General features: G+C 42.8%; 2 protein-coding genes across 12 annotated transcripts in view; both read left to right on the top strand.

Annotated features, from left to right (window-relative positions):
• ZBTB44 (zinc finger and BTB domain containing 44) overlaps positions 1-6404 on the top strand; it is a 41464-nt gene extending 35060 nt beyond the window's left edge. For all 5 annotated transcript variants that reach the window (XM_084495538.1, XM_084495537.1, XM_084495539.1 and 2 more), the window contains one exon: positions 115-6404. In XM_084495538.1, the coding sequence (XP_084351664.1) occupies positions 115-397 (283 nt within the window). In that variant the 3' untranslated portion in view covers positions 398-6404. The remainder of the gene's footprint in view (positions 1-114) is intronic.
• A 329-nt stretch (positions 6405-6733) lies between these two features.
• The window catches only part of LOC311422649 (uncharacterized protein), a 36924-nt gene continuing 17307 nt past the window's right edge, over positions 6734-26350 (top strand). For 3 of the 7 annotated variants that reach the window (XR_014685451.1, XR_014685452.1, XR_014685453.1), the window contains exons 1-7: positions 6734-7030; positions 7758-8026; positions 12519-12751; positions 14983-15097; positions 19078-19268; positions 19417-19495; positions 25450-25556. The gene's annotated coding sequence lies outside the window, so the exon portion shown is untranslated. The other 4 variants (XM_084495929.1, XR_014685454.1, XR_014685455.1 and 1 more) reach the window with 4 other exon arrangements.

Genomic DNA, 26350 nt, shown 5'->3' with positions numbered 1-26350 from the left:
TCTCTATTAAATGCAGTATGTAGCTTGTGTGATGTAACTGATGCAAAGAAACTGATACCTCCAATGTTTGTGTGAGAAGTGACGTTTCTCTTCTGTCCTTTGCCCCTCTTCTAGTGACTTCCTAGTACCGGACTACTTAAACCAGGAACAAGAAGAGACCCTCGGGCAGTATGAGCTAGGGGAGCATGGCTTTGAAAGCAACTCTTCTGTCCAAATGCCTGTCATTTCACAGGTCTCGTCAACTCAGAATTGTGAAAGCACTTTCCCCTTGGGGTCTCTGGGTGGGTTGGCAGAGAAGGAAGAAGATGTGCCAGAGCAGCCAAAGACTAACGCCACTGCTGAGGCAACCGCAGGTGACCCTCCGAAACCGGAGCTGTCATCTATTACTATTGAATAATTCATGGTTTGGTTTCATTTTTGTTCTTTGGAAAGTGCCTGTGTTTGGTCCTGTACATTTTAATTTAATTTTTTTTTAAACAAAAGTGGGGAGATTTTCCCTTTTTTACTTTGTAAGCTACGCTTTAAACAGAAAACTGCAACAGATGTTACATTATTTTTCATGACTGAATGATCACTTCTGTGAAAATATTTAAGACTGAATGCACAAAAAGATCTTGTCAGAACATCATGGAAGCTGTGATACACTTCTAGAGAAGAACAACTGATTCAGATCACTTTAACTATTTCTTCTTCCACAGTTAGAACAGCTCATTAAGTTTCTCTTGCTTCTGCAGACCCTCTGGTTAAGGGAAAGAAATCAGAGGAAACCTTTTTAAAGTGACAAACAAAAGGATGCATTGGAAATCATTATTGAACATCTTTGACTAGTTTTGAGTGGATGCTTTAATCTTCTGCATAAAAAATGACACTTCCTATCACTGTGCCTGCTGTTTTTCAAAGCGCTTACTGTAACCCTTTTCTTGGAAATGGTAAGCATTTTTGAAACTAACAGTCACACGCTTCTTAAAAACACATTGTCCCTTTTCATCTCAGATAAATCAGTTTTGACAAACCAAGTGATGTCATGCCAGGTATTCCTACTTCTTATATTCCAGTCCTTTTAGAAACTGCTTGATCAAATAGCCTGTCTGGATTTGCCTGTTTCAGGTTAGGCATGGAAATACTATGGCCAGGAAAATTCTAGTGATGCATAATGAACTGAGGAGGATAGAGAAGTGTATATCCACACAAGCCTGACAAATATCTCATGACTGTATCTTTCTGTAGAAGGGAAACCATGCATGAAAATGAAGGTTTTCCCGAAGTGAAATTCTTAAATCTTGGCCAGATTGTTTGCAGTTCTGGTCACTTCCCCCTGTCATAAATACTGTATTTTTACTAATCTCCAAAAGCTAACTAGAGGGAGTTTACAGATGGGGAAAAAAATGAGCTCTTTTGTGCATTATTGCACATTTTTTGTTTATACATATGCATGTATAGTTTCTGAGATTTTTATTAGTCTGTTTTTGGACAAAACAAGCAATTTATTCTCTTCAGAGGCCAACTTTCTAACCCAACAGGGGGTTGTTTACAGAAAGCCTATATAGTGGTGATGAATTGTTCCTGTTTCAAAATATTTTAAATCCTTGCCAACTCAGTTTATTAAAGGCCATTACTCCAGCTACATACACAGCTCAAGTAAGCAATAAATTGAAAGATTTGCAATTTCATTTTTTCCATATTTAGAAAAAGCTTCAAATTTAGGGTGTGGGATTTTCAGAGCAGTGATTCTTGTTTGTTGAGGCTGTTTGGGCTATAGTACTGCTTTGAAAGCTAAATTAGGAAATACATTAGGAGGTTTTTGATTTTTTTAATTGCTTCTGAAGTCGGTGTTTGATGCCAAATGCCTATAGCCTACAGATGACATGCTGAGAGAGTAGGTATTACTTGATCTTAGTATTCCAAAGGCATGATATACTCCTTTAGTTTTGAATCTTGACTTTAAATTACTGTTTTCTATCTGGATTTGCTTTATGCAAACATGAGGAGGAAATGAAACCGATAGAGAAAGGTTGCTCCTGAAGAAACAGAAGACACAAAAGTCATATTATCTTGCAAGATCAATTTGTATTCAGTTAGCTTAGGTGGCTCTGATACTCTGTAGGTCTGAGTTGTTTCTACTAATAGCCAGCTTTTGTAAAGAAAAAAGCTTATTGCCCTTTGGAAAGAGCTTAAAGGGTTTCAGTGACTTTAACAATTCTTCTCTGCTGTGTTTTAGGTACAAAACATACTAGTTAAATAGAGGGAAAACAGTCAGGATTTCAATCCTTTCCAAGTTACTGGAGTGAAGTTTCACCACCAGATTCGAAGGGTGTTTTATAAACATGCTGCAAAGAAGTTCTCTGCTACAATTCAGTTTTGCTGTCTACCTTTTGTACCTCTTTAAAGGGCTTGAAAGAGAAATTGTTTTTTAGGGATACTGTACTGTGAGTCGGTCCAGTGTCTTTTTGATGGGCTGAACTTAAAGACCAGTTCTCTTCCACTTCTGATTTCTGTAACTGAAAAGCCAGTGAGACAAGGAGATGCCTTTTTCTGAGTTTTCTCTTGACTTATAGGGCTATGACACTGAACTCAAATATAGGGTTTTCTTTTTTGTGATAAGTGTTATTCATCTTTCCAGGTATATAAGAATCCTTTGCAATTCTTGTAGCAAAAAATACTTACACGGAAACAGTTTCAGACTGTTTAGGTGTAATATTCAAAGGTCAGATGTAGATGGGCATAATCTTCTATTAGAATATGGTAATTTTCACCCATTACTTTGCTAAGAAATTTGTTGGTGAGGAGATGTGCAAATACAGAACAGACATCTGGATATTGGATTTTTAAAAGACTTAAATTTTTGTGTCAGAAGGCAAACTGCCTTCTGAATACCAAAGAGAAAATTTAAAAGTTTAAAAAAAACAAACAAACAAAAAAAAGAACAAAAAACAACTTTGTAGCTCTAATCTGTTCTTCCTTGAGAAGAAATGAGTATCATTAACTGTTAACACCTTGGTACAAGACAAGTGTTGGGTTTTGTTTTCCATTGCAGTGTTACACATTATCTTTTCAGCCTTGTAATCTCTGTGTAACATCTGATATTTTTTTTCTCACTTTTCAATCTCATTTCACTGCAGGGGCAATAGAGTTCTTAGCGGGTTTGTTTGTTTGTTTTAGGCTTATTTGTTAACTTCCCTGTTTGTAATTGTTTCTTGTTAATATCTCTTTTCTCCATAGAACTTACCACAAATTAAATACAAATACCCTTTTATTTCTCCTCCCTAACTTGTTGGAAGTGTTCAGTTCTTTGGAATGCTGGTGTTCTTCACAGGAGAGATATAAAAACATAGGACATCATAAAACAAGCTCTGTTGCTAATACTTGGATTCCAATTAGATAGATATCTAACTAAACTAGAAGAAACTTGCCTTAAACTGCACTTGGGATTAATCCTAAAGGTTCTTTCAATACATTATCAGAGCATTTTGAACCCTGGACTGCATTTTCATATCACTCCCCCCATCTACCCCCACCCTCAAAAAAAAAAAAACCTACCCTAAGTTATTCGGTTTGCGTTTATAGGTGTGCATGACTGGGATCACAGAATAGTTGAGATTGGAAGATTGGAAAGGACCTCTAGAGATATTCTGGTCCAGACCCCCTGCTCAGAGCAGCAGACAGCAAGGACAGGTTGCTCAGGACCTTGTCCAGTCAGGTTCTGAATGTCTCCAGAGATGGAGGCTCTGTGATTTCTCTGGGCAGTCTATTCCACTGTTTGACCACCGTCACTTTAAAAATGTTCTCGTGTTTAAATGGAATTTCTTGTATTTCAGCTTGTGCCCACTGAGAAAAGTCTGGCTCCATCTTTTTTTCATCCTCCTATCCATTAGTTAGACACATCGGTAAGGTCCCCCGAGCCTTCTGTTCAAAACAGTCCCAGCTCTCCCAGCGTGTATTGTGAGATGCTCCGATCCTTTCACCATCTTCCCATCCCTTCTAAGTGGTTGAGAATTTCTTCCAAATACCCACCTGTAAGACCCATTGCGGCACTTTCTGCCCCAGTGAGTTGTCTCCACGTTCATTCACAAGTGACGTAAATGTGTTTTACTTCTGTGTATCCTTCTATGCAGCACCATTCTTTGCACTCAGTGGAAAATCCTTTCCTCACCCATTTATTTTGCAAGTAGAGTGCCTTCACTACCACAGAACTAGCAAGATTCTGCCGTGTGCTGGGGTCCCGTGTTCTTGGAGTCTGATCGGGGTCTTTATCCCTTGCATACTGTGCAGTATGTCTGATGAGAACAACGGGAAAGCAGGGGAAAGTTGTGTTGTTTTTGTTTTTTTTTTGCTGACTGAATGTGGTGTTTCAGGAGAGGGGATAACATTCAGAAGCTATTTCTTTCCCCACAATAAGCAGAAGAAAAAAGAAGTGCGATTTTAGCTGTGTGGGAGATTTGGCCAAATTGTAAGGGTTTGTTTTGTTTTTTGATGCAGACATATAGCACAACTCCCCTGGAAATCCATGGGGATGCCTTCACATTCAGCAAATTAAGCTCCCTGTCAGAACTGCTTGTCACTTTTCTTACACCACATTAAAAAAAGATGTGTGTTCCTGATGGTTTGTCTGTCTTGCTACAGTTTGAGTTCAGTTGTCAGGCTCGCAGATAGTGTAGTCAAGTCTCTCATACTGAGAGATTAGTAGACTAGGTTATTGAAAATGGTTCTGGGTTCACATGTATCTTGAGTCTAAAAGGTGTGAATTTAAACTTTTTTAAAAAGTACTAGCTGCCAATGCAGTAAAATATATTTTATAAGACTATGATCCCTATATGTCCCTTACGGGATAAAATTTTATTGTTTTTAAGCTATGGTTTAAAGTTTTTATATGAGGGCTTCAGTTGCTTCTTGGTTGCTGGCTTCCCCCTCCAGCCCCAGGATATAAGAGCACTGAGACTATTGCCAGTCTCTCTCTGAGACGCACCATGAAGCATTTTATATGCAAATAGAACGGGAGCTTTGTGCACCCTGCAGGGATGGAGAAAATGCAGATGTGGGAGCGCCCGTTGCTCCTGGATCCATTGCAACTTCCACACCATCAGAATAAGGAAAATAGCTAATTTTCATTCAGCTCGATTAAGTTCGAATTTTGCGTACAAGGTGAAACCCAGCTTCGGAGGGTTCTCATCTCCAATTACGGACATAATAAATTCCATAGCATCTTGATGACAGATAAGAGGGTTCAAGGCCAGACTGCGCCTCAGCCACATCAGAGGTCCCTAGTGAGGAGTCGGTTCAGAGTATTTGAGGAAATGTACCATAAAAAGCAAATGTGAAATTTTTTTAATGCAACAGTACTTACTGCTCTGGGTTTTTGTTAACTCAATGTGTGCTATCACAGTAATTCAGTGCCCCACAGGTCTCTACTACAAATCTGGTTGCACTAAAAAAAAAAAAAAAATAAATAGAAAAGAGCCGAATTAGTTTCTGGTGCTGCCAGCCTGTGTGGCAACTGTACCTACAGTCTTCCTGAGGGTTGCTGAAGTCCCCAGAGGAGTGATTTTGTTTAACCATTCATTTCGCTGATGCATGCTTTTGATATTCTGACTTATAGCCCTGGCTACACAAATTTCTCGGACAGCTTCTTTGCCCTGTTCCTGCAGTGCCTTTGCTCTAGGTGCTGCCCTGTGGTGAAACCCCGAAGAGGGAAAGAGTAAAGCTGGAGGAAAAATGTGAATTAAATTATTGTTGGGCTTCTTTGTGCATTTTAGTAACAGTGAAACCCCCTTAACTGTGCCAGTCTCCGGTCACCAGCCGTATATCCAGTCGTCATCTCATCCACAGTACAGCTTCTCTTGTTGATGCTGGCCACAGCTAGATTACTTGGCATGTTTATTGACTTAACAGAATTGTTTTTTGGTTTTGGTTTTGTTTTTTAATGTATACGATGTTTAAATACACTTCACATTTTATATAATACTATCTGGCTATTAGTATTTTTCAGGAACCATAGTTCTTGGTGGCTATATATATTTTTGTGACTTTTTTTGTAAACTAAGTGCCGTTTCAACGTTACAATCATTTTTAGAGTTATTGTAATCAATGTGAATATCATGTTTTTTCAAATCTGTTCTGAGCCTGTAGTGTTTGCTTTGTGATCATATGTGTACTGTATATATTCTGTATAGTTACATTGTATTGAAATACTAGCTTGTTTGATATAAGAAAAGTATGTATTGGGTACCTTTTTGCTAGCCTGGTTGTTTAATCTTTAAAAAAAAATGTTCTAAAATACAAAAAAAAATTATCCAAACTGGTCCCATTATAGGTCAAAATTAAGGGGGGAGAAAAACTAGTTTTGAGTGTCTTTGGATAGAAACATGAAGCTAAGATTTTTCATTAAAATATTAATGTTTTATGGAGTATATCTTTGCTTTGTGTCGTTCTTTAACTACACCAGACTTTGTCTTATAGTACAAAAGGCTTGACCCTGTGTAAGAAGGTGCAGTCCTGTTGCTAGAGCTACATTCTCTTATAACTTTTGCTTATAATTAGTCTCAAAATAGTTGAATATGAGGAGAACTCACAGTTGCTCAAGCTGTCTTTGGAGGAAAGGTAGTTTAAAACAGACCAAGCATTAATAAACGATTGGAGGAGTTATATGAGTAAAGAGTATTAAGAGTAAAGTAAACATTGTTTAATTTTCCATTGTCTATTACATTTCCTTTTGTTAATGTTCTCTTTTAGGCTGCATTCTGCAAAAGCGGTGGGGCCATCTTTTGAGCGGGGCTTTATTGATGGAAAGCCAGCCAAGAATGAGGCTAATCAAATTAGTCAAAGGAGAAGATGTTTAAAAAGGACAGTAGACAGAGTCATCGTGATCACAGCCATGCGCTTCAAAATAGTCATAAAACAGCCAAGAGTCATGGGATTTAAAATATACCTCTGCTGTTTCTGGCAACCCTTGCAATTAAATTAATTTGCCTCCTACAGACCCACCTGTCTGACCGAGCAGGAATGCCGGCTGGATCAACACATAGCTAGGGCACAGGTAGGAAAATGGAAGTTTTGTAATTACTTGGCTGAAATGATTATAACTCTGCCCATTAACCTATATGAATAACAAGCAGGCTGACATGATTAATGCGCTAGGAGTCAAATTGTGTTCAGCATCTGACATGGGAGTGAAAATAAATAAATAAATCAATAATGGAAAAGCATTCCACAGAGCAGCGTAAGCAGCCACAGTGAACCTTGGATAGAGAGGGTTGAGAGTTATAAATTCCAATTTCTTGCATTCCTCAGGACCTTGTATAGGGACAGAAGTATTTTATCAAAAGCATAATTGGAAGAGGGAATGTATCTGGAGAAAGCTTTGGAGAGAATTAAAGTTTGAAATGTACAGGCTTTGACTCCATTGTTCTCCCGCAAAAGAAAGAATTCATTTGCTTTGAAGACAGCCTGCAGTTCGGAGTATGCAGTGATGTTTAGCAGACCATTACAAATCTAAAGCCTGTATGACTGTATATGAACATACACTGTCATAAAGCTAAGGCAGGACTGTTAAACTGCATGCCTTTGATGGATATCGAGGTTCAGCCTGGTGACTGAAGTGGATTTTTGCAAAGCACAGCCATATGTTTAAGTTTAGCATGAAGCATCTTTTAGAGATCCTTAACAAAGCAAGTGTACACTATCAAAGATTTTCTGTGGATTACTTACAGCATTTAAGCATTTTGTTCCTGACAGTAATGAAGTACCCTTTCTTTTGCACAAAGGAGAGCAGCTGAGATGAGATTGAATTCATAGCTACTGAGAACGTAGTAGAGCAGGGAACAGCGCTCTCCCAGGGCTTACTGCACCATTCCTACGTATGTGATACCCTGGTGAAAATGGAGCTGCTTAGAGGAACCTGCCTTGGATCATGTATAAAGCGCTTTTCCCAAGCTGCTCGTGCATGCAGCATCTCCAGAGTTCAGAGCAGAAGTCTGTCATCACCATTCTTAGAGCGCAGATTGCTGTGAGACCATGAGCTAGCAGAGCAGGGGTAAGTGTGTACATCAGTTACAGCTCAGAGCTCTTCTGAGTAGTTTTTCAATTATTCTGATTTTTGGATATGTTAACACTTTTCAGGGAAGATACGGATCCACTTGTATAGCCAACGAGCACTTACTGATAGTAGCCCTGATTTTTGTATTTGCCTTTCACAAATCCTTTAGAAATGGGCCACAAACTCCCAGTGAAAACCATATGTTCAAAAACTACTCTAAAGGCTTGCATTTATCTTTGATCCTGAGCTGTCTTCATCTCAGTCAGTCTCCTGGTGAAGCTATGAGAGCAGCTCATGGGGCATCTATTTGTATATCTCACTTAAACCTTCTATCAGAATTTTGAAGTTAGCAATCTCAGCATAAGAGAGCTCCTTTGCCCAACTGTATGTTAATTTGTGTGGCTATGCTGCTGTCACCGACTCTTAGATCCCCTGTTGTTTTGGATACAACTGTTCTTCATAGTTCTGATTGGATTTACGTGGGAGTATCTCTGAGAATACATCCGCTGCATCTGGCTCAACTGCATTCCCAGTCTTCCATATGCTTGTATAAAACTAGATGCTTAGGTCCTGTGTTTTGTAATACTTCCATCATTTAGAAGACAACAGTTTTTTTCCCACAAAGTACTGCTTGTTCCCCTGTACACGCACGCGCGCGCACGCACAATCTGTATGTGCTCATTCAGAAAGAATTTTGAACAAGAAGCATATAAAAACATCGATTGACCAACTCTTTCCTTGCTGCTTCCCTACAGCCAGTATTGCTATGCTTTTCTTGGTTGATTCTCAGTTGGCTGGAACAGGTTACTAGCCTGACACTCCACAAGAACCTCGCTTCGCTTTTCTCTTAGTCCTTACACACTTCTCTTGCGTTTGGGGTGAAAAGCAGAGGCATGGTTTCATGTGATCCTGTGCTCATCCCTAAACAGAAAGGCAGGACTTATGGCCAAGATATTCATCGTAAGGGAGCAGACATATTTTGTGGTCTTGAGATATTTTTATTTTGGAGGAGGGGAATGTGAATGGCACTTCAGTATAGTTTTCTCTTTATTTTTTTCTTCACGTAGACTGACATTTTCCAGACCATTTCTAAGAAAAGCCAATGTCAATTACAGATTACTGTTAAGCATGAAGTAACATCAAATAAATACGGGCAGTATTCATTTACACTAAAACAAAATACAGTCCTAAATTATTTGATAGACTGCAGTGCAGTATAACTTTCCAACTATCTTGAACCCAAGATATCTGTGAGTATGTCCCTGACACTCAAATCTCTAGAAAAACAGAAAACTAGTGGTAAAATGGATCATCTGAATTCCTTGCAGACAGGGGAGACGTCTCCCAGGTAAGTACACCTCCGAGTCAAAGAATAAACAGAAGTGTTGGGAGAGGAGCAAGGATACTATGCTGTGTTTACAGGCAAGTGAAGATGACTCAATTCCAGGATAATTTTTATGTAGGTAAATGAAGAAGGCATTTTGACATGCATAGAAGAAGAAACAATGCCTCAGGGTCTGCTACTACATTGCTGAAGGGTAACAGTCCACTGGCTTCAGAAGAGCAAGGTAAATTACAGTCCCAGTCCACTTAAACATTTAAATATTCGGCCTTTCCAGAAATGTGTTTAAATTATCCCTTAACAGCTTACCCATTTTGTGAACTTTACTTCTGGTAGTTGCTTCTCTGACTCAGCACAGTGTATTTTATATCCTGTGTATTACTGGGGTGCACAGAACTGTTTTTGGAGACTTTCTGTGCATAAACAGAGCCCTGCACTGTGTAAAATAACTGGAGAGAAAAGACACCAAAGCACAGGATTAATAGACATCAGAGTTTGGAAAACCAAAACATCTCTGTAGTGTTGAACTTCATCTTCCCACAATTTAAACGAGAAAAATAACAAAAATCCTAACAAAACCTTTTATATAACTTCAGTGTTACAGTGATCAGTTTCAAGGTTGACGTGACAGCAATTATAAACAACAGTTATGCAACTGCCTCGTTGATTGAATTGAAATTAATACAGAGAAAGAAAGAGCCAAACAAAAAGAAGTGGCGTTGGGTTGACTTGTTATGTTTTAAAATAAAAAATGCTCAGATCTGCCTCTTTTTCAAAAGCAAGCACAAGCCCAGGATGAAAAATCTTGAAGAAAAGAGAAATAAACTGCTCTTAAAAATTCTATTTGTGTTAGAGGCGGAATTTTGTTTATCTTCTAAGACTTGCAGCTTTTTCTTTTTTTTTTTTTCTTTAAAATCTGACAGTGAGGTAATTCAACATTTTAATTTTGTTTGAGTTCCTTCTATTTTAAAATTCCTTTAAAAAGCTGCAACACGTTGTTTTCCTGGGTACTGTGATTGCAGTGTCACTGATTCCCACTGAGGTGAAGGCCCACGTATACTTGTTGGCATACACGTTGTTTCCTCCACTTGCCATCTGGCAGGCGCTCAGATGTTTTTGAGTGGAACTGAAGGCAACATGGCTGCAGCACATCCCGCGGTCAGCATCTGGTGTCTCAGAGAGGAATGCTTCCTTAGAGCAAACACCCATTTGGTAGTACGTGAATTCATTTTTCATTAAAAAAAAAAAAAACAAAAAAACAAAAAAACAAAAAACAAAAAACAAAACAAAACAAAACAAAAAAACAAAACAAAAAAAAAAACACACAGGGAAGTTCTTTGTCCAGCTGGCTGTACTGGCAAAGCCCAAGTCCTGCCTCTATTGTTACAGGAGTTGTACCTGACTCATTTTCTGTGATCCATCTGGTAGAGGCAGGATGCAATTACTGTACAGCACCATTAAAGGCTTAGTGCAGACATGAGCTAACCTCCTGGAATTAATTTGCCATTGTGAGGTAGATGTTGAAAACAATGCCAAGGTGGATCTCTTATCAAAGAAAGCCTGTGGTTTTTCTGTTCCTCCTGTATTTTTCCTGCTGATCCAGGGAGCAGCACATTCAAGAAGAGATGGGGAATAAGACATAAACCTGTTTCGTTGCTCATCCTTGCCTTTTCCACCTTGAGTGGTAGGATGCAGAGGAGCCTCCAGCTTGTTGCTACCACTGGGAGAGGAGGAAACAGATTTTGGAGGCTCCCACACAAAATGGGTTTCTTACACATCCCACTGATGTGTACGCTACTGTGAGTCATCCAGTGAATTTACTACCCTGCATGCAACAGGTTCAGTGAGCAAAGTGCCAAAGAAACCCACAGAATATAGCACACTCGGTAGTCCTACGTGCACAGTCAGATGTGATGAGCCTTTGCACAGGATTTCCTACCAGCTTTGCCACAAGTTGACATTGGACAAGTGGCTTCATCCCATGTAATCTTAGTGTTGAGGAAAAAAAATGATCTCAAAGCTACCTATCTTAGCTGTTGAGTTTCTAAATGCCACTTGTTTACACTTGTCTTTTTGCACATTTACCTTCGGTGTGCTGCTAGGTGTCGTGAATGGTGTGCTTTATGCTGCCATCTCACTGCCCGTGCTTGCCTTTCCTGCTTTCTTCCCTTGGTCTGTTGCTGTGGTTTGTAAGGGAGCGAGGAAAGAGTGAAAGCTCGCATGGCCTTTGACATCTTTCCAGGCCAGTAATAAAGCACTGGGAGGTTAAGTTTTATGTTTTGCTTAGCCTTCCCCTCTGGAGACATGAAAAGAATTATAGGAGTTTGATCTATTGTGTGGCTAGGCAACTGTGATGGGTGCTTTATTAAAGTCTATAGCAATCAAGCTAACACAAACCAGAACCTTTCTGTGCAGCTTTATGTAACCCTTTAAAAAGTGATGGATGTTTTGCGGCAGGAGTGGAGGGAAATCAGTAGGTTAGGTCAAACTGCACGATGTGATAACCAGAACAATTAATAGTACTTACTGTGAAATAGCAAGCTCTTGGCTCCGCAGATATTATACGGTTTATAAACCAGGACAGATAGCCTTTAACGTAAGGCTCTGATCAAAAGAGTGGCTATAGAGCCCTCAGTACAATAAAGCTGTTCCATGGAGATCGTTCTTTTCCGTGTCTGTGATGTTTTAAGTAGTTTTTTTGCTACTGGTTTTGCCCCTCTTTGTCTCCGCGCTATAGGAGCAGCGCAGTTTGGGGGAGGGTACCGGATTCCTTTCTTTCAAGAACTGGCAGCTGAACCAGTGGCAATGGGGCCTTTTCCCCATCGGTTGCCATTTGTACAAATTCACTGAATCAGCTGCAGAGCTGTAAACGGGCATGATCTGTTTTTGTCTTTGTTCCTAGCGATGATGCCAGAAACCCTCCAGCTTGAATTCCCGTCGCAAAGTGGGTCTGCGGTACCCGTGTTCTGAAAAAGCTTTTCTTTTGTTTGCTGTCTAACACAGAGACTCTAAGCTGGATGTTGGGAGACACAAAGGACCTAACAGCACAGAATGCAACTTGCTTGACATGCCAGGGTACATTTTCTTCTCCCTCAGCACCTTGGCTATTTTGATACCTTCATTAACTTGAGACATTCCGTTTTGTAGGTATTGGCTAGTAGACCAAGCAGCTACTTGTCTGCTGCTCTTCCTTCCTAAAGCCAGAGAAGGAGGAATACAACCTCAGCAGGAAGAATCAGAAGAGGGAAGAATCAACCACAGCAGGAAGATTTAAATGGCAGAAGGCAATTTGTGCTGTACAAGTATCGCTCTCAGCAGCATACAAAAAACACAGCCTCCAGGATCTCTTTGCCATCTCAGTCTATGCAGGGACTACAGCCGTAAGTCTGCACTCTGCCTTCTCATGCAGTAACTTAGTGTTTTATGCAGAGCTACGTGCTGTTATGGCTTTCTCTTACACAGGGTGCAGCCACATCATTTCAGGGTTTCTTGAGCTGTGAGATTGGCGCCTAAGTGTTATAGTGCACTTCAAGACTGAGGTCCTCATGCCTGTAACATTAGTTGTACAACTGCATAAAATTCAGTACTGCGATTTTTTTTTAATTGGAGTGTCAAGTACATCCTCTTTTCTCATTAAAGCTAACTCAATTCTTAAACTCCTGAAGAAGAGGCTGGGGTTAAGAAGAAGTGGAGTAACGGTTTTCTAAAAGCGCCCTTTTTTTTCCTGACTTGGAAGAAAAGGTATTTTCATACGCTAACATTTTTCACAAAGAAGACGCAGCTCCCTGCAGGACTCTGGCTTAGCCCTTTGGCAAGCTTGGGAAACCAGTATTCCCTCACTTGCATTCAAGTCATGTTTAGTAGTTTGGCTTTAGGTCAGAGGGGGTTTGTAATAGCTTTGAAAACTAGAAAACAATCCCTTGTTTCTCCTTACAAAAACTGAAAGGAACTGTGCTGGAAGATGGGAACCCACCGTAAAAGTGCATCAAAAAGGCCAGGAATTTGCAGCCCTCTTTCAGCTAAGCCGTGTGTAGTTCCACTGCCATAACCATGGAGCAAAGTGCTTGCCCTTGGTGTTCTATTTATAGAAAACAACTATAATATCATTAGACCAGGAGAGAGGCTGGACTTATTAAATCGCATTACCATATTGGCAGAGTTTAGATTCCTGTCCTGGAAGAGTGTCCTTAGCAAAACAATCTGCCTAATTACCCCTTGGTCCAGCGGCCTTGAGTGAGAAAAAACAGATTTCGCAAAGTAAAACTGATTCAGCTGTTACCTTTCCAGTCCACTGTCCTTAAACAAAGCAGTTGCATCTCTCCATAACCTTGTAGTGAATGAACTTCAACTCTCTCAGCCAAGTCTGAATTTAGCTTGTGTTTTTTTTATCTCCAGAGGTGTTTCATTAGCTCAATTACAAGTGACATGTTCCACTATGCGCTGCTGACTGAAAAAACTCAGCCAACGTAAATCCCTCTCCAAATAGAATCCAATTAACCTCTTACTCCCCCTTCCTTTAATCCCCCATGCCCCATGACTTGTTCACAGCCACTCCTTTTAAAGAAGACCAAAATAAACTACTTGAGGTAACTATGCACTTAACAACTGAGGTGTTTGTACTTGCTTTTTTGGTTCACTTGGGCTTGGGTGTATGCTGTTATTGTTCAAAAACCAAGAGCCTGTGTTTTTTTAGATGGCATCCAGTGACAGTTCTTTGTTGCACAAGTCACAGTTTGGGCAAGAGTCTGTCCCTAGGTTTGCTATGTGGGTATTTTCTGTGCCTCACTGTCCCCATCTGCAAAGGACTTGCAGTGATCCCCAGTAACATTTAGAGAGGCTGGTGAACCCTTTGGATGCAGACCACTGTGTAACTGCAGAGACCACACAGGGACATACATGGTGTTATGAACGTGCTTGCTAACGATTCATTTTGTTTATATGCACTTCAGATCTTCGTTAAGCATTGCATGTGGTTAAGGTGCCTGGGTGTTGCACTGGCTTCCTGCTTGGGGCTGAGTTTTGCCCTAGATCCATTAATGTTTTGGCAGCAGTGCTTCCTCGCTGGTGTTGTCAAGACAGTTAGATGCTGAAGTCATCAGTAAGGCATATAACCCTAAATGGATAGGTTGGATCAGTGACCTACTTTAACATACAAGTCTTGCACAAGCCTGACCTTCTCCCCACGATCCGCCCTGAGACCTCAGCAGCAAAACCCATCCCGAAGTGTCCTGCGTGTTGTTCTGGTCATGTGCTGAAGGCTCGCTAGCAAGGCAGCAAGTCCATCAGCTGGGGCCAGGAGCTGTGATTTGGAAACCTGGAGTGCTTGATTAGGCTACAAATCCACACAAACATCTCTTTTTCCTGGCTTTTTCTTCCATTGTACCCACAGTCTGTGTCCCAAAGAACTTGTGTTCCCTGTGGGTTAGTGGTAGGATTATTACTGGCATTTTGTCTGCTTGCATGCTCCAATGAGATCTCAGTCTGGGCTGAGATTTAGGCTGCAGCAGTTGCTGGGTTTTGTTTAGTTCTGTTAGCAGAAGATGATTTTAAAAATAATGTTTAAATAATATATATATATTAATAATGTTAAAATTTGTTTTCATCTTCTAAGCATTTTCCTCCAAATGGGACTACAACAAATAAGCAGTAACACTCAGAGAGTGGTATAAATCTGCTAATGAGGACAAACCAGCCCTGCGGAGAGATGAGAGCAGGTTCCACCAGAGGTAAGCAGAGGCCTGGCACCCCATAAACTGAGAAATACAGTCAAAGACATACAGATAGAGTCGGTCTCTTCTGATAATGATGCTTTGTGCATTTTGTGGGTATTGTAGTAGCACGATCAAACTCTCTGCATTCCAAGCAAAGCTTGGAAGTGTTGATACAAACTGCAATGTAAAGTTTCGTGTCTTTGTGGGGTTCTACTTTTTATTCCTTTAAGTTTGAATTGCCTGACAAACTTGTTTCCTAAGAGTCTGGTGTGCGGACTGACATCGTGGGTGCCATATTACTGCCCAAAATGAGTTAGTCTGGGATAGACTAGAAAAGTAGACATCAGCCTTGGGAAGGCTGAGAGGTTCTGGATGGTTGTCAGAATGAGTGTCAGCGTGGTGCTTGGTGGGGTAACACAGGCAAGGCGTCCAGACTGGTGCGTGCCTGTATTTATTTATGTGCCTTCATTTGTGCTGCCTGTTGAGTGATAAAACAGGCTGAATGCTCTGTAACGTGGGAAGGCAGAGATGAGGCTATACTTAACTGCAAAGTCAATACTGAGAGAACTAGTCTGGTCAGGTTTTCCACAGACAATTATCTATTTATTCTCTTCATGTAACATCTCCAAATCCTTTTTTGGCTTTTCTGCTTTTAATTCCCTTCTCTCCCCCTAAGCTGAACATCTATCCTTCCTATCTCCTGCTGTCTAAAGCCCATTCATGCCAGTGGTCCAGCAGCCTTCAGACAAAGCACATGCCTCCTGGTTTCCCTTGTCATCAAAACCAGCAGGCTTCTCCTCCCGTCCCTGCACCCCAGGCAGCCCAGGACTGTTGGCTGCTCTGCTCTGGGCCCAGCTCATGAGCCTGGGGTTTATGGGGCAATGGGCCCGATCCCAACCCTGAGCTAAGCCTGCCTAGAGGTGCTTTCCCCATCTCCTGCGTCAGGCTGGGACGCTCACAGGTGTCTGTCCAGTTCAAAGCAGGGGTGAACCACATCCCCCAGTGCTTTGGGCTGTTTGAAATCCACACAGCATTTCTGTGGCTTAAGCCCATTTCTTCATTTAACATTCTCATTCCTGGAGATGTTTTGTTTCTGCCTATCCCCTTAAGAGGTCAAGTGCTTCCACAGGGAGGTTAGCCTGTAGTTTTCCATGCACCCTGACTACTCCATGCACGAGTGAATTTGTTCTGTGATAATACAGCCGAGCAGGCAAAACCACAAGTAAATCAGACTTTTTTTTCCACTTTTAATAACAGTTTACTATTCTGTAAGTGCATGTAAAGCACATGCCCTATTCCCTCAGCCAAGGAGCTTGACAGCTTGTCAGCAAGAACTACCATAGGTCTAGAGTGACTGATTTATACAAGTAAAAGCACACGTGCCAAGACCTGGCAGCAGCTTGCTCCTTCTTTTTTTTTTTCTTTTTTTTTCTGTAACAACTTGGCAACTCTCTCTCTTCTCCTTCATCCAAACTTTTGCCTTTTATAGTCTTTGAATAACGCTTTTTTTTTTTTTTTTTTAATGTATGTAGCAGTTTCCCCTCCCTCCTCTTTCAGCCATTTGCACTCCTTATCTGAATTGGCCATGGGACAGAGGATCTTGGCCTCACAACAAGCAGTTCTTGACTGAGTACACACAATCACAAACACGACTGCACATGGACTCATGTTTTTGGGCATGGTAGTGGGTGCATCTCCAGGGCTTCACGACACATTTACCTGTGCTCTGATATTCCCATGCTCCTGTATTGTACATGCTCATGTTAAAACTCTCCTTCACAGAAGCATATGCACATGTATGAACTCACATCAGTGCAGTCAAGTATTTATTAACATGGATTCTCATGTTCTCAGAATTACACAAATTTGTCTGCATTATCCAAGTGGGAATTCTTACACGTTTGCACACACAAGCCATCCTGCCTTACCGTATGGCCTGCAACATGGGTTCAAACTTGTTTATGTATGAGGGTTCATTGACTTGCCCTATCTCTCTCAAGTCTACATTCAGGTATGGGCTCATACGCAGCTGTGCAGCCACACGGTTTCTCAGACACATGCATTCTCAGGCACAGACAGTCTCTCACACATAAGCTTATAGATTTATGATTTGTTGTGAGAGTGGAAAACAGCTGCTGCAGGCTAATCAAATACAGCAGAAGATTTAATGCAAAATATTGAAAAACACTGTCTGGTAGGAGGGTGAAATTCTTAAAAACATGCTTGTCTCGTGGCTCTAGGCCAGTGCAAGAAGATTTGCACCTGGCCATGATAAACGTCAGCAGCGGGTCTGGAGGAGGCTTAGAGGGCTGCCAGGCACATGGGGTAAAATTCACGTTGGGTTTGGCCCTGTGAATAAGCTACATAAGTTTGAGGCCGTGGTTTTTCCAGGGCGTGCAACAGAGCTGCTCAGCATGGACTGGTAGGAGTAAGAGTAGTCCAACTTGAGCAGAAGCTTTGCAGCACATTGGCAGAGCAGGCTGAAGTCCTCGCTGTTCGCTCACTTCTCCCTACCTCCGTGGACAAATGGAAAGCCTATTTCTTCAGGGCTGTCAATTCGGCACCTTTCACCAGCTCTGCAAAGGCTGCAAAGACTTGGAAATAATTAACTGCAAAGGAAAGAATTTCATCTCAGGTTTCTGCTGACTGACGACACAGGCAATTTATGATGCCACAAGAAGCTGGGGCTGAGATTATTTCTATGTAACTCCCTATGCTGCTGCTTGGCAGCTTAGTGACTGTGTTGGAAGTGACTGAACTGGATTAATGCCTTGTGGATTTGCACTGTAAACTTCCATGAGTTTGGAGTTCTGGGGCTCGCCTTAGCTGAGTACAGACTAGGCTGTGGCACTGGCTATGTTCTCTCCTGCTTTCCCTGTTGCCTGTAGGTGGGACTTTCTGAGCACAGGTCTTCCCCTTCTCACCCAGCAGGGATGATCTCACTCATTCGTTTCCAAAGGTGAGAGCGCAGAGGGTCTGACTGAAGTTTATCTGGCACTTGGAAAAACAGATACACAGGGCTGGGCTGCAAAAATAGCACGGGGCCAGTCTTCAAAGTGTCCTTCCCACAGAACCTTGGCAGCTGAGGCTGGTCTGTGCTGCTGCTCGCCTCCTGCTCCTTTGGGTGCTAGGCAGAGAAAATAGGAGATCTGAGAAGGGCACTCAGTTATCGTGGCTAAAGGACAGGTGTATTTTGTTCCTGTCTGTGCTTGGTCTACAAAAGGAGACAAGAGGCTCCTGCCCCAGTAGTGGTGTTGGTGTCGAACCCAGTGTTTAATCTCTGTGTTTCAGCTGCAGACCTGTGTTATTCATTCTGATTGAAGAATTCACAGACCCAACCAAGCAAACCCATTCTCCTGTGAACCCTACTGTGAGTTGAGAGTGAATAATTTCTGAAGAGTAGGGTTACGTGGCTGTTGGATCTGGCCCACTGATTCTGTACGTGCCTGTCTTCACGATCTTCAGCCAGCAGCTTCCTCCTAGTTATTCCTGAATCTGCCTGATCCAAATATGCTGTGACGATCTGCCTGTCTTTGCTGTGCATTTTAGGGTCATCAGGTGAGCAGTGCAGTTCAATCTGTAGCTGTTCTTTGCAGTGAGCCACCAACACGCCTACGTACTAGAGAACCAACAGCTCTGATTCATGGCTGATGGGTGCCGTTCTGCCAAGGAACCCATCTTCCCCCTCTCCATGGGCAGGCAGCCCTGGGTGGTATAAAGTGCACATTGAAACACGCTCTCCAGGGATCCGAGAAGCATCTGTTCCTTCCAGATGTTCAGTTGTCTTATTGTTTGTTAGATTTGAGGCTAGGAACCCCCTTCAGTTATGTGAGGCACTCACTGTTCTCAGATGTCTGGGAGAGCGTGGGGTGGGGGAGAGCTGGCTTTGCGTGACGTCAGCAAGGAACAGAGGCAGAGGTTTCGTGCTTTTTGGAAAACACTTGAAAGGCCTTTGAGATCTGGCTAATCTCCATTGTTCTTGTGTTTTCCGGCAGCAGAATGAGAGAGGAAGAATGGAAAGAGGCAAGAGAACAGAGCTGAGAATTGGAACTGGAAGCTTCTCCTGTGCTCAGGCAAGCTTGGCAGAACACATCGTGGCAAATGGAACTGGATGCAGCAGAACCCAGGCTTAAGCCTGTCTCAGATTGTAGACCCAGCACAGCTTCCTTAGATCTGAAGGATCTTTGTGAGTAGAGGAGTGTTTCAGCTAGCCTCACTGAAGCAGACCCAAGTGCAGCTGCTGAATTCAGCTGTGGGATGGGGCAGAGGGTAGCACTGCACAAATGTGAGGACTTTCTGCTCACAGCCATTTTATGTCTTCGATTTTTCTATAGGTTTGTTTTCTTCTGTTGTAGATCATAAAAACACTGTTAGAACCACACATGCTTTGCAAACTTTGATCCAGTAACACAGGTAAGCTGGGGGACAAAGCTGCAAAATGACTTCACAAAGTTGCCAGTAAATGCTCAGCAGAGCTGGGTATTGTACCTGCAATGCACAGAATTCCACACTAAACCTTTAAACAACCCCCCCTCCCATCACGTTGCATTTCAGAACAGTATGGGCCAGTTGTAGAGTCTGTCCACATCATTAGATCCTAGCTGATGGGTGGGCAGGTTGAGATACATGGTCAAATCATTTTGGAATGGAAACATTTCAAAGTGCAATGATATCTAAAACACATGGCTTGAGGAACAGAGATACCGTGGCTCTTTATTTTTCTGTGTGGGCTCAACCAGGTATAGATTAGAGCAATTCTGGAGTAGAAACCTGACACTGGCCAGAGCAGTGCCATGTCCCTTCCTGCTTGTACAGCCCACAGACTTTCCCACTCAATACTTCTTCTCCTTCCTGTGCACCAGCAGAAAAGCTTGGTTAAAAAAGAGTCATTTTCAGCTCAAGGTTTTAAATGTTTTGTTCCTGATGGTGAGTCAATGATTTTTCCAGTCCCACCCCCACAATAAACAAGTGCAGGCTGAGTGTGGTCCAGAGGAAAATGTGAGTTACACATGTCCTGGCCACATGCTCCTCCGGTACCAATGATAACCATATGGTGGCTCTCAGACCCTAGCTCTCCAACGAGAAGAAGTGTTAGCAAGCATTAGTGCAACCTCCTGCAGAGCAGATATGTAACCTAGCCTCGCCTGTAGCTGCTTGCATGTGCCCAGTAAACACCTTCACAACCTAGTACAGTTGTAGTGCCACATTTTGTGGTTCAGCTATGGCTAAACTGGGGGAGGTTGGGCTGATGAGCTTGCTTGAGAAAATTCCTAAGAATAGCACCATGGCAGGTGTATTGCCTGCCCTTTGTGCTGAGCCCAGACCACAGAGTAAGCAGGCCTTTGCTTAGTAATTTTATGGTGATATAGGCTGTTGTTTATTTATTTATTTTTTTAAAGACCTGTTTCTTCTGTCACCCTCAAAGTAACAGTCAGAAATGTGTATGGTATAGCCATTAATGTAGAAGGATGTTGCTATACTGTTAAAGCATCAGTGGAGCTTGGGGGAATTGTCCCTCCCTCCCTCCCTCAGTCTGTCCCACTCTTCTTTTTCCCCATCTCATCAACCAGCTGCTCTTCAGTCACGTCACCTTGTCATGGCACTGGGACCCATTTCAGACAGCCTTTATATGCCTTCATCAAGGTAGACTGTGCTGGGACAACTTAGTCCTTCATCTCCCATGCCCTCTGGAATGCAGGTACCCTAGTATAACAAACTCATCGCTGAACCCACAGCTCCTACTGTACTTCTCTGCTCCAGTGTTTCGCAGTCCATCAATTGCTTGTCAGATTTGGGGACTGTCCTGGAAGCAACCATGTCCCAGAACCAGTGCAGGAACCACAGCCCTCAGCAGGCCCCAGCACACATCATACCACCTACTGCCAGACTGGGAACTTGCCCCAGGTTGGCTGCTCTCCATTCCCTCACTCTCTGTTCATGCCTTATATCCATTAACTGTCCAGCCATTGCATGATACTGCTTGCATGAGCTCCTAGACCCCCATAAATTAGCATCATCTTCACCATTTTCTGTAGAGTTAATGGGAAAGCTGAAGCCCAGAGATCCCAAAGGATGTTATTCCCATCAGGTACTTTTAAAGATTTGGTCATGGAAGAACTCAAAGGAAAAAAGGGAATTATATTAGAACCCCTGTCGTTTGAGGCTGGTGCCCTGGTTTTCCTTTCTCTGAGCTCACCCTGGTCTTTGCTCACATGGTGTGGGATTTCCACATGCGTGGCTCCCCATTCCTTGGAAACATTCACTTTATGTAAGCTCTCCATATCTCGCTTACCTGTATCTTTGTTTCTTTATTTTGAGCTACTAGCGGGGTAAACAGGAAGAGGTTCATTTTTTATTTTGTAGTGTAAAACCTCAGCTAGGTAACCTTTATTAAAGCTAAGATAAATACACAGAAAACATAAGCTTTACTCAGGCACCAGTTCACAGGAACTTGGCAGAGGCCTGCCTGCGTTTCAGAATCCTTGTCCTTTTTCTAGATGAAAGCCCTGCAGAAGGATTTGTTTTTCAGACAGAAGGCAAGCCAAGTTGGTGATTTCATCCCAAGGCAGGCTGTGTCAAGCTGGTCCTATTCAAACATGCAGGAAATCAACCTTGGAGCTCATTCAGAAATGAGGATGGAGAGTGGGGGTAGAGACGGGGGCTGTGAGGAGGATGAGAACTTGGATTTTGAAACTGAACTCCAAACAAGCAGGAAAGATACCTGCTGTCAGTGTAGTGCTGAAGGGGCCAGTCCTTCACCCTCTGAAGGATTAACTGGCAAGGTTTCAAGTAACATTTCTTAATTTCTCGCTCTTCCAAGAAGCAATCTCATCTCTGTCCTCATGCAGCCCTGCAAAGGCCGTGCACAGCATCACTCTGATAACAGGTCAAGTGGCTACCACAGGCTAAGGGAAATTTTCTCAGTGCCCTCATTCCAGTGCATTTTTTTCTGTTTAAAGCAATCATTGTCTAATTAAAACAGTTGCTTTTTGACCTAAAGGGTGGATTTCTGAGCAGAGAGAGGGAGACCTTGCTCTGAACAAGGGAGAGGGAGAAGGAGGTAGAAAAGTGATACTTAGGAAGCGGTTCTTTACCAGCTACTGTAATGATCTCCACTTGAACATTAGTAGAGCAGCTACATAGCACCAGTGGCAGAGGGGAGGCAAAGGATGGCAGAATTCAGAACATTTATTCTTGTCTCATATAAAATCTCTGAGACCCTGGGCCAGTCACTTCATCCTTCTCTGTACTCATTTCAAAAATGAGAATATTTCTCTTCCTCTTATGGAGGAGTATGTCTGCCCCCAAGTTTTGCTCCACAGGCACATGAGCAAGAGCCTCTCTGAGTACCTTGATGGTATGATCACATTTATCCAGCTCTCCAGGGAAGAGTTTTCCCCCTCTTTCCTCATCCTGGAATGTGGGGGAAAATTCTGTTTAAAAGTTCCCTCTGCCTTTAGTACCCTCCAATACCCTAAATATGGATCGGTACCAATTTAGATGCACTGGCTCAAAAAGAAAAAACCTGTACCTTTACTTATTTTTTTCTGATGATGTGTATACATCAAGTCTCTCTGTGAAAGCCCTTACTAGAGCTGTGACCAAAGCAACATTTCCCACCTTCTCTACCCATGCCATATCTGTTCTGGCAGGGCCCAGTTCTTTACTTTGCTTGTCAATGCACCACAAAGGGCAAAGATCAAAAGAACCTGCAAGAGTTTTGTTGCTTCCTCCTCATTTAGCTGTAGCTCCCAGCAGCAAGAGAAGCACAATGGAGAAAAACTTGGCACAATTTTATCTGATGCTTTTCTGCAGCTGCAAACTTGCTGTTGTTCAGCAAAGATATCACTCCAAGACACCCCACTGCTGTGCAGCCTTTCCGGTACAGCTAATCACATGGGAAATTAGGGAGAGAAACCTGCTTGGGATCTGTGTGTGTATAATTCTTCAGCCCTAAATAAGACCTGCAGGGACTTCCCAGCAAGGCAGATACAGTTTGCTGCTGCTGCTAGAAAAAGCTAAGACTTGCCCCTTTGCACTTACTCTTTCTATATAAGAACTTCAAGGACTGCAGTCCTTCCTTTCTAGCAATTGCTCTCATGGATCCAGATTTTAGTGGTTTGGTTTTTGTAATCAAGCACTTTCTGATGTGAATAATACCAACAAAATGTTTGCAGCTTGGCCTGGAGGATGGGAAAAATGCAGACACCAAAAGCCAAGGCAGTTTTTTAATGTCGATGCTCATTAGGTATTTTTTAACATTAGTGGCTGGTGCTGGAATCTGCCCACGCAGGCTGGAGGCTGAGAAAATATTATTTGCACACATCTGCTCCAAGAGATACTGTCAGACTTGGGGAGCATCTTGTGGTAATTAGGGGAATTCATTCCTTAATTTGGTCCAGCAGAGTTTTTTCCTGATATTTTTTCTGTTTGTGAGTTCCTTTAAAATTTTATTTTCCATGTTGTTTTTTCAGCAAGTGAAAGGCTCCCAAGCAGTGTTCAGATCCTGTGTTCACATAGCACCTTCTTCCCTGTGAATTGCAAAGCACTTGGCAAAGCTGGGCAAGAAGTCTTTCTGAAGGAAGGGAAGAATAGCTTGCAGTCACGGGCTCGAAATAAAACAAAAAAAATGTAATCCCTTATTGCCTTTCCACTTTCCTGTTCCTGCCATATCTTCTCCCTCCTCCCTCCCCATTTCCTAACCTACATATGTGCATTTGCTTCCCAGACAGAAGCCCCTACAAGACCTCAGTGCCCAGGTTGAAGCAGACCAGGTGCCTGCCTTTGACTCTTCTACCCGTAATGCTTCCCTGAGCTCTCCTCCCAATCTCCTCCGCTGCTGTTCGAGTGATGTTTGCTTAGTGGTAAAAGAAAGACGTTTAACTGGATCAGCCAGATGATGTCCCAGGCCAGAAGTGGTCCAGACAACATCTGATGAAGTGAGACTGTGACTCACTAGCCGCTGCCTTCTGGAGATCTCTTGGAAGCCACGTTTCCTCACCTCACTGTTGTCTTCTTCTTCCTTTCTGCTGGTCTTGCCTAAGGCAGGGTACCTGTCCTCCCCAGCCCAAAGCTCAGTCCCCCAGAAATGTTCACCTCCATGTGAGGCGTTCCTTTACAAAATCTTTTAAAGAAGAGGACAGTTTTAAGGCCCTGTGCTTTTTCTGGAGAAGGGGCCTTTAATATAGTTTAATTAAAAGTTCGTCCTGCGGAGCTTGTTTGATGTCAGTTTTGAAATTCTGTACATTTGGTTTCCATTCTTATTCTTTTGTGTGTTTAAATCAGTACATTTCCAAATAAGGTTTTTGTGTGCTCACCGCAGATCTCTGTGCTCACTCCTTGAACCTTAATGCTTTTTGTAGCATTGAGCAGTGACAGGGTTATGTTAACCTCTCTGCTTCACTAGGCACATTTGTTCCCTCAAAATCAACACAGCAGCTGTAGGCACTGACATCTGAAACAGTCCTGGCTCTCTTTACGGCACGGAGTTTCTCTTTGGTCTGTGTGGATTGCACAGGGTGCCTTGAAGGAACACACAGACAAGCAGGTGCTCAGTCCTGCCCCACGGGGCAGTTTTTTGGGGAAAAGCTGCTTAGGCAGCGTGCTGGCTATTTTGGGACATTGGTGCGTGAGTATCCATGGTGGGGATAAGGCAGGTTTGTGTCAGGCCAGGCTTGGTTTGGGGCCAGGTGCAGCTCTACCCAAAACTACGTTAGGCCAAGTGGGAGCACCTGGCTGGATTGAAATGCTGCTCCTCAGGGCCCTCCTTCTGCCTGGTGAGCTTCCATATCCCTTCCTGGGGTACTGAGGAATTATGGGGAGGAAAAAGTGGAAATCCGAAGGTAGGTAGGAATATGTTTTCGCAGATGAACATGGGAGGCCCTGGCTGAAACTGTTCAATGTCAGATCCCGGAGACCAAACAGTTGCTTTCAGGATCCTGTGCTTGGGAGCATGCAGGAAAGCCAAGGTGGAAAGTGAGTTTTAGAGCCTAATGCTGACGTATCAGTGTTGTTTGAACTGTGGTTGGGGATACAGCTGCACAGTGACTATGTGTCTATCCCATCGCACTCTGGAGAGCAAGGGAGAGCTACGGGATGCTGCTGGGAGAGGCAAGGTGCCTGTGTTGTAGCTTTTGAAAAACCCTTTGCTTTAATAAAGTAAAGTTAATCTAGAAAAATCCTGAGATGGGACAAAGTTCCAAGAAAGCTGCAGCACCAATGCGGGATTTAACCCCCCACCAGCTCCTTAGTTTCCATTTCTAGCTCGACCAGTTGCTAGAGCCCTTTCCTGGGTGGCCAGGCACCTAAAAACCCTTTTTACTATCCAAAATGGAGAGAGAAAATAACAACATATTTCTGTCCTGAAGCACTGAAGCTGTTATTGGAGCAGCTCTCTGTTTTGTAGCCAGGTGAACATGCTGGGAAGACAACACGATCAAGAGGTGCTTTAAGTGCTGGGAAGGCGCCGTGAAAGGTAGGGGGAAGAATCTACTTCTGTGTGAGCTGTTTAAGATGCCTGAGAAGTGGCTTGGGAGGGCGCTGCTTTGTTCTGTGCATCTTGCCTGTGCCATGATCGCAGAAGTGCTGAGATCTGAATAGTTTTAATTTTATTCCTAATCTTGTGTGCTGTGCACAGATCATAAAAATCAGTGATGTGGTTGCCCAGTGGAGACGAAAGCTGCTTACCTGACGTGTACGGTGAATAACAATGAGAATTAAGTTGCACATTTCAGAATTGCTTCTGCTGTTCTGGATGGATGAAATTATGCCACAAAATGGTGGATTTCCTGACGCTTTACCTCTTTCTCAGTACCCACACTGTTTTCATGTGGCTTTTTCCATTTGTTGTCCTTTTCCTTTGAGAGCAAAGTGTATGGAGGTCACAGCCCAGGATCCACCCCTGTTAGTTTTGAAATGGGGAAAACTGCGACCCAGAAGTAAGATGAGTGTGCTGAGGGAGGTGTGGTGATCGGGGGGCTCTGAATTAAGGGGAAGTCTTCTGAAGGCTGTGAAGCTGTGTTACATGCCAGTGTCTTTCTGCCCATGGCATGACTGACGGAGAGCTGTCCCGAGAGGGAAATGGTGGTAGTGGTCATGGGGCCTGTGCTTCAGGAGTCATTTCTGTTGTCTGATACCAAGAAAGGATCAGTTGTCATGGTTACCAGCCTCCCCTTCCTGGTCTTGCCAAATGTCTTCTCTGGAGCCTCGGGCTTGGAGCAGGATTCAGCGTCTCTCTCCTGGTGAGGTGACACTCTGATCCAAGCACCT

Source organism: Aythya ferina (genome assembly GCF_964211825.1).
Source record: "Aythya ferina genome assembly, chromosome: 22".
NCBI lineage: Eukaryota > Metazoa > Chordata > Aves > Anseriformes > Anatidae > Aythya > Aythya ferina.
The sequence above is the reverse complement of the archived record's forward strand: the minus strand, read 5'-3'. Positions and strand labels throughout refer to the sequence as shown.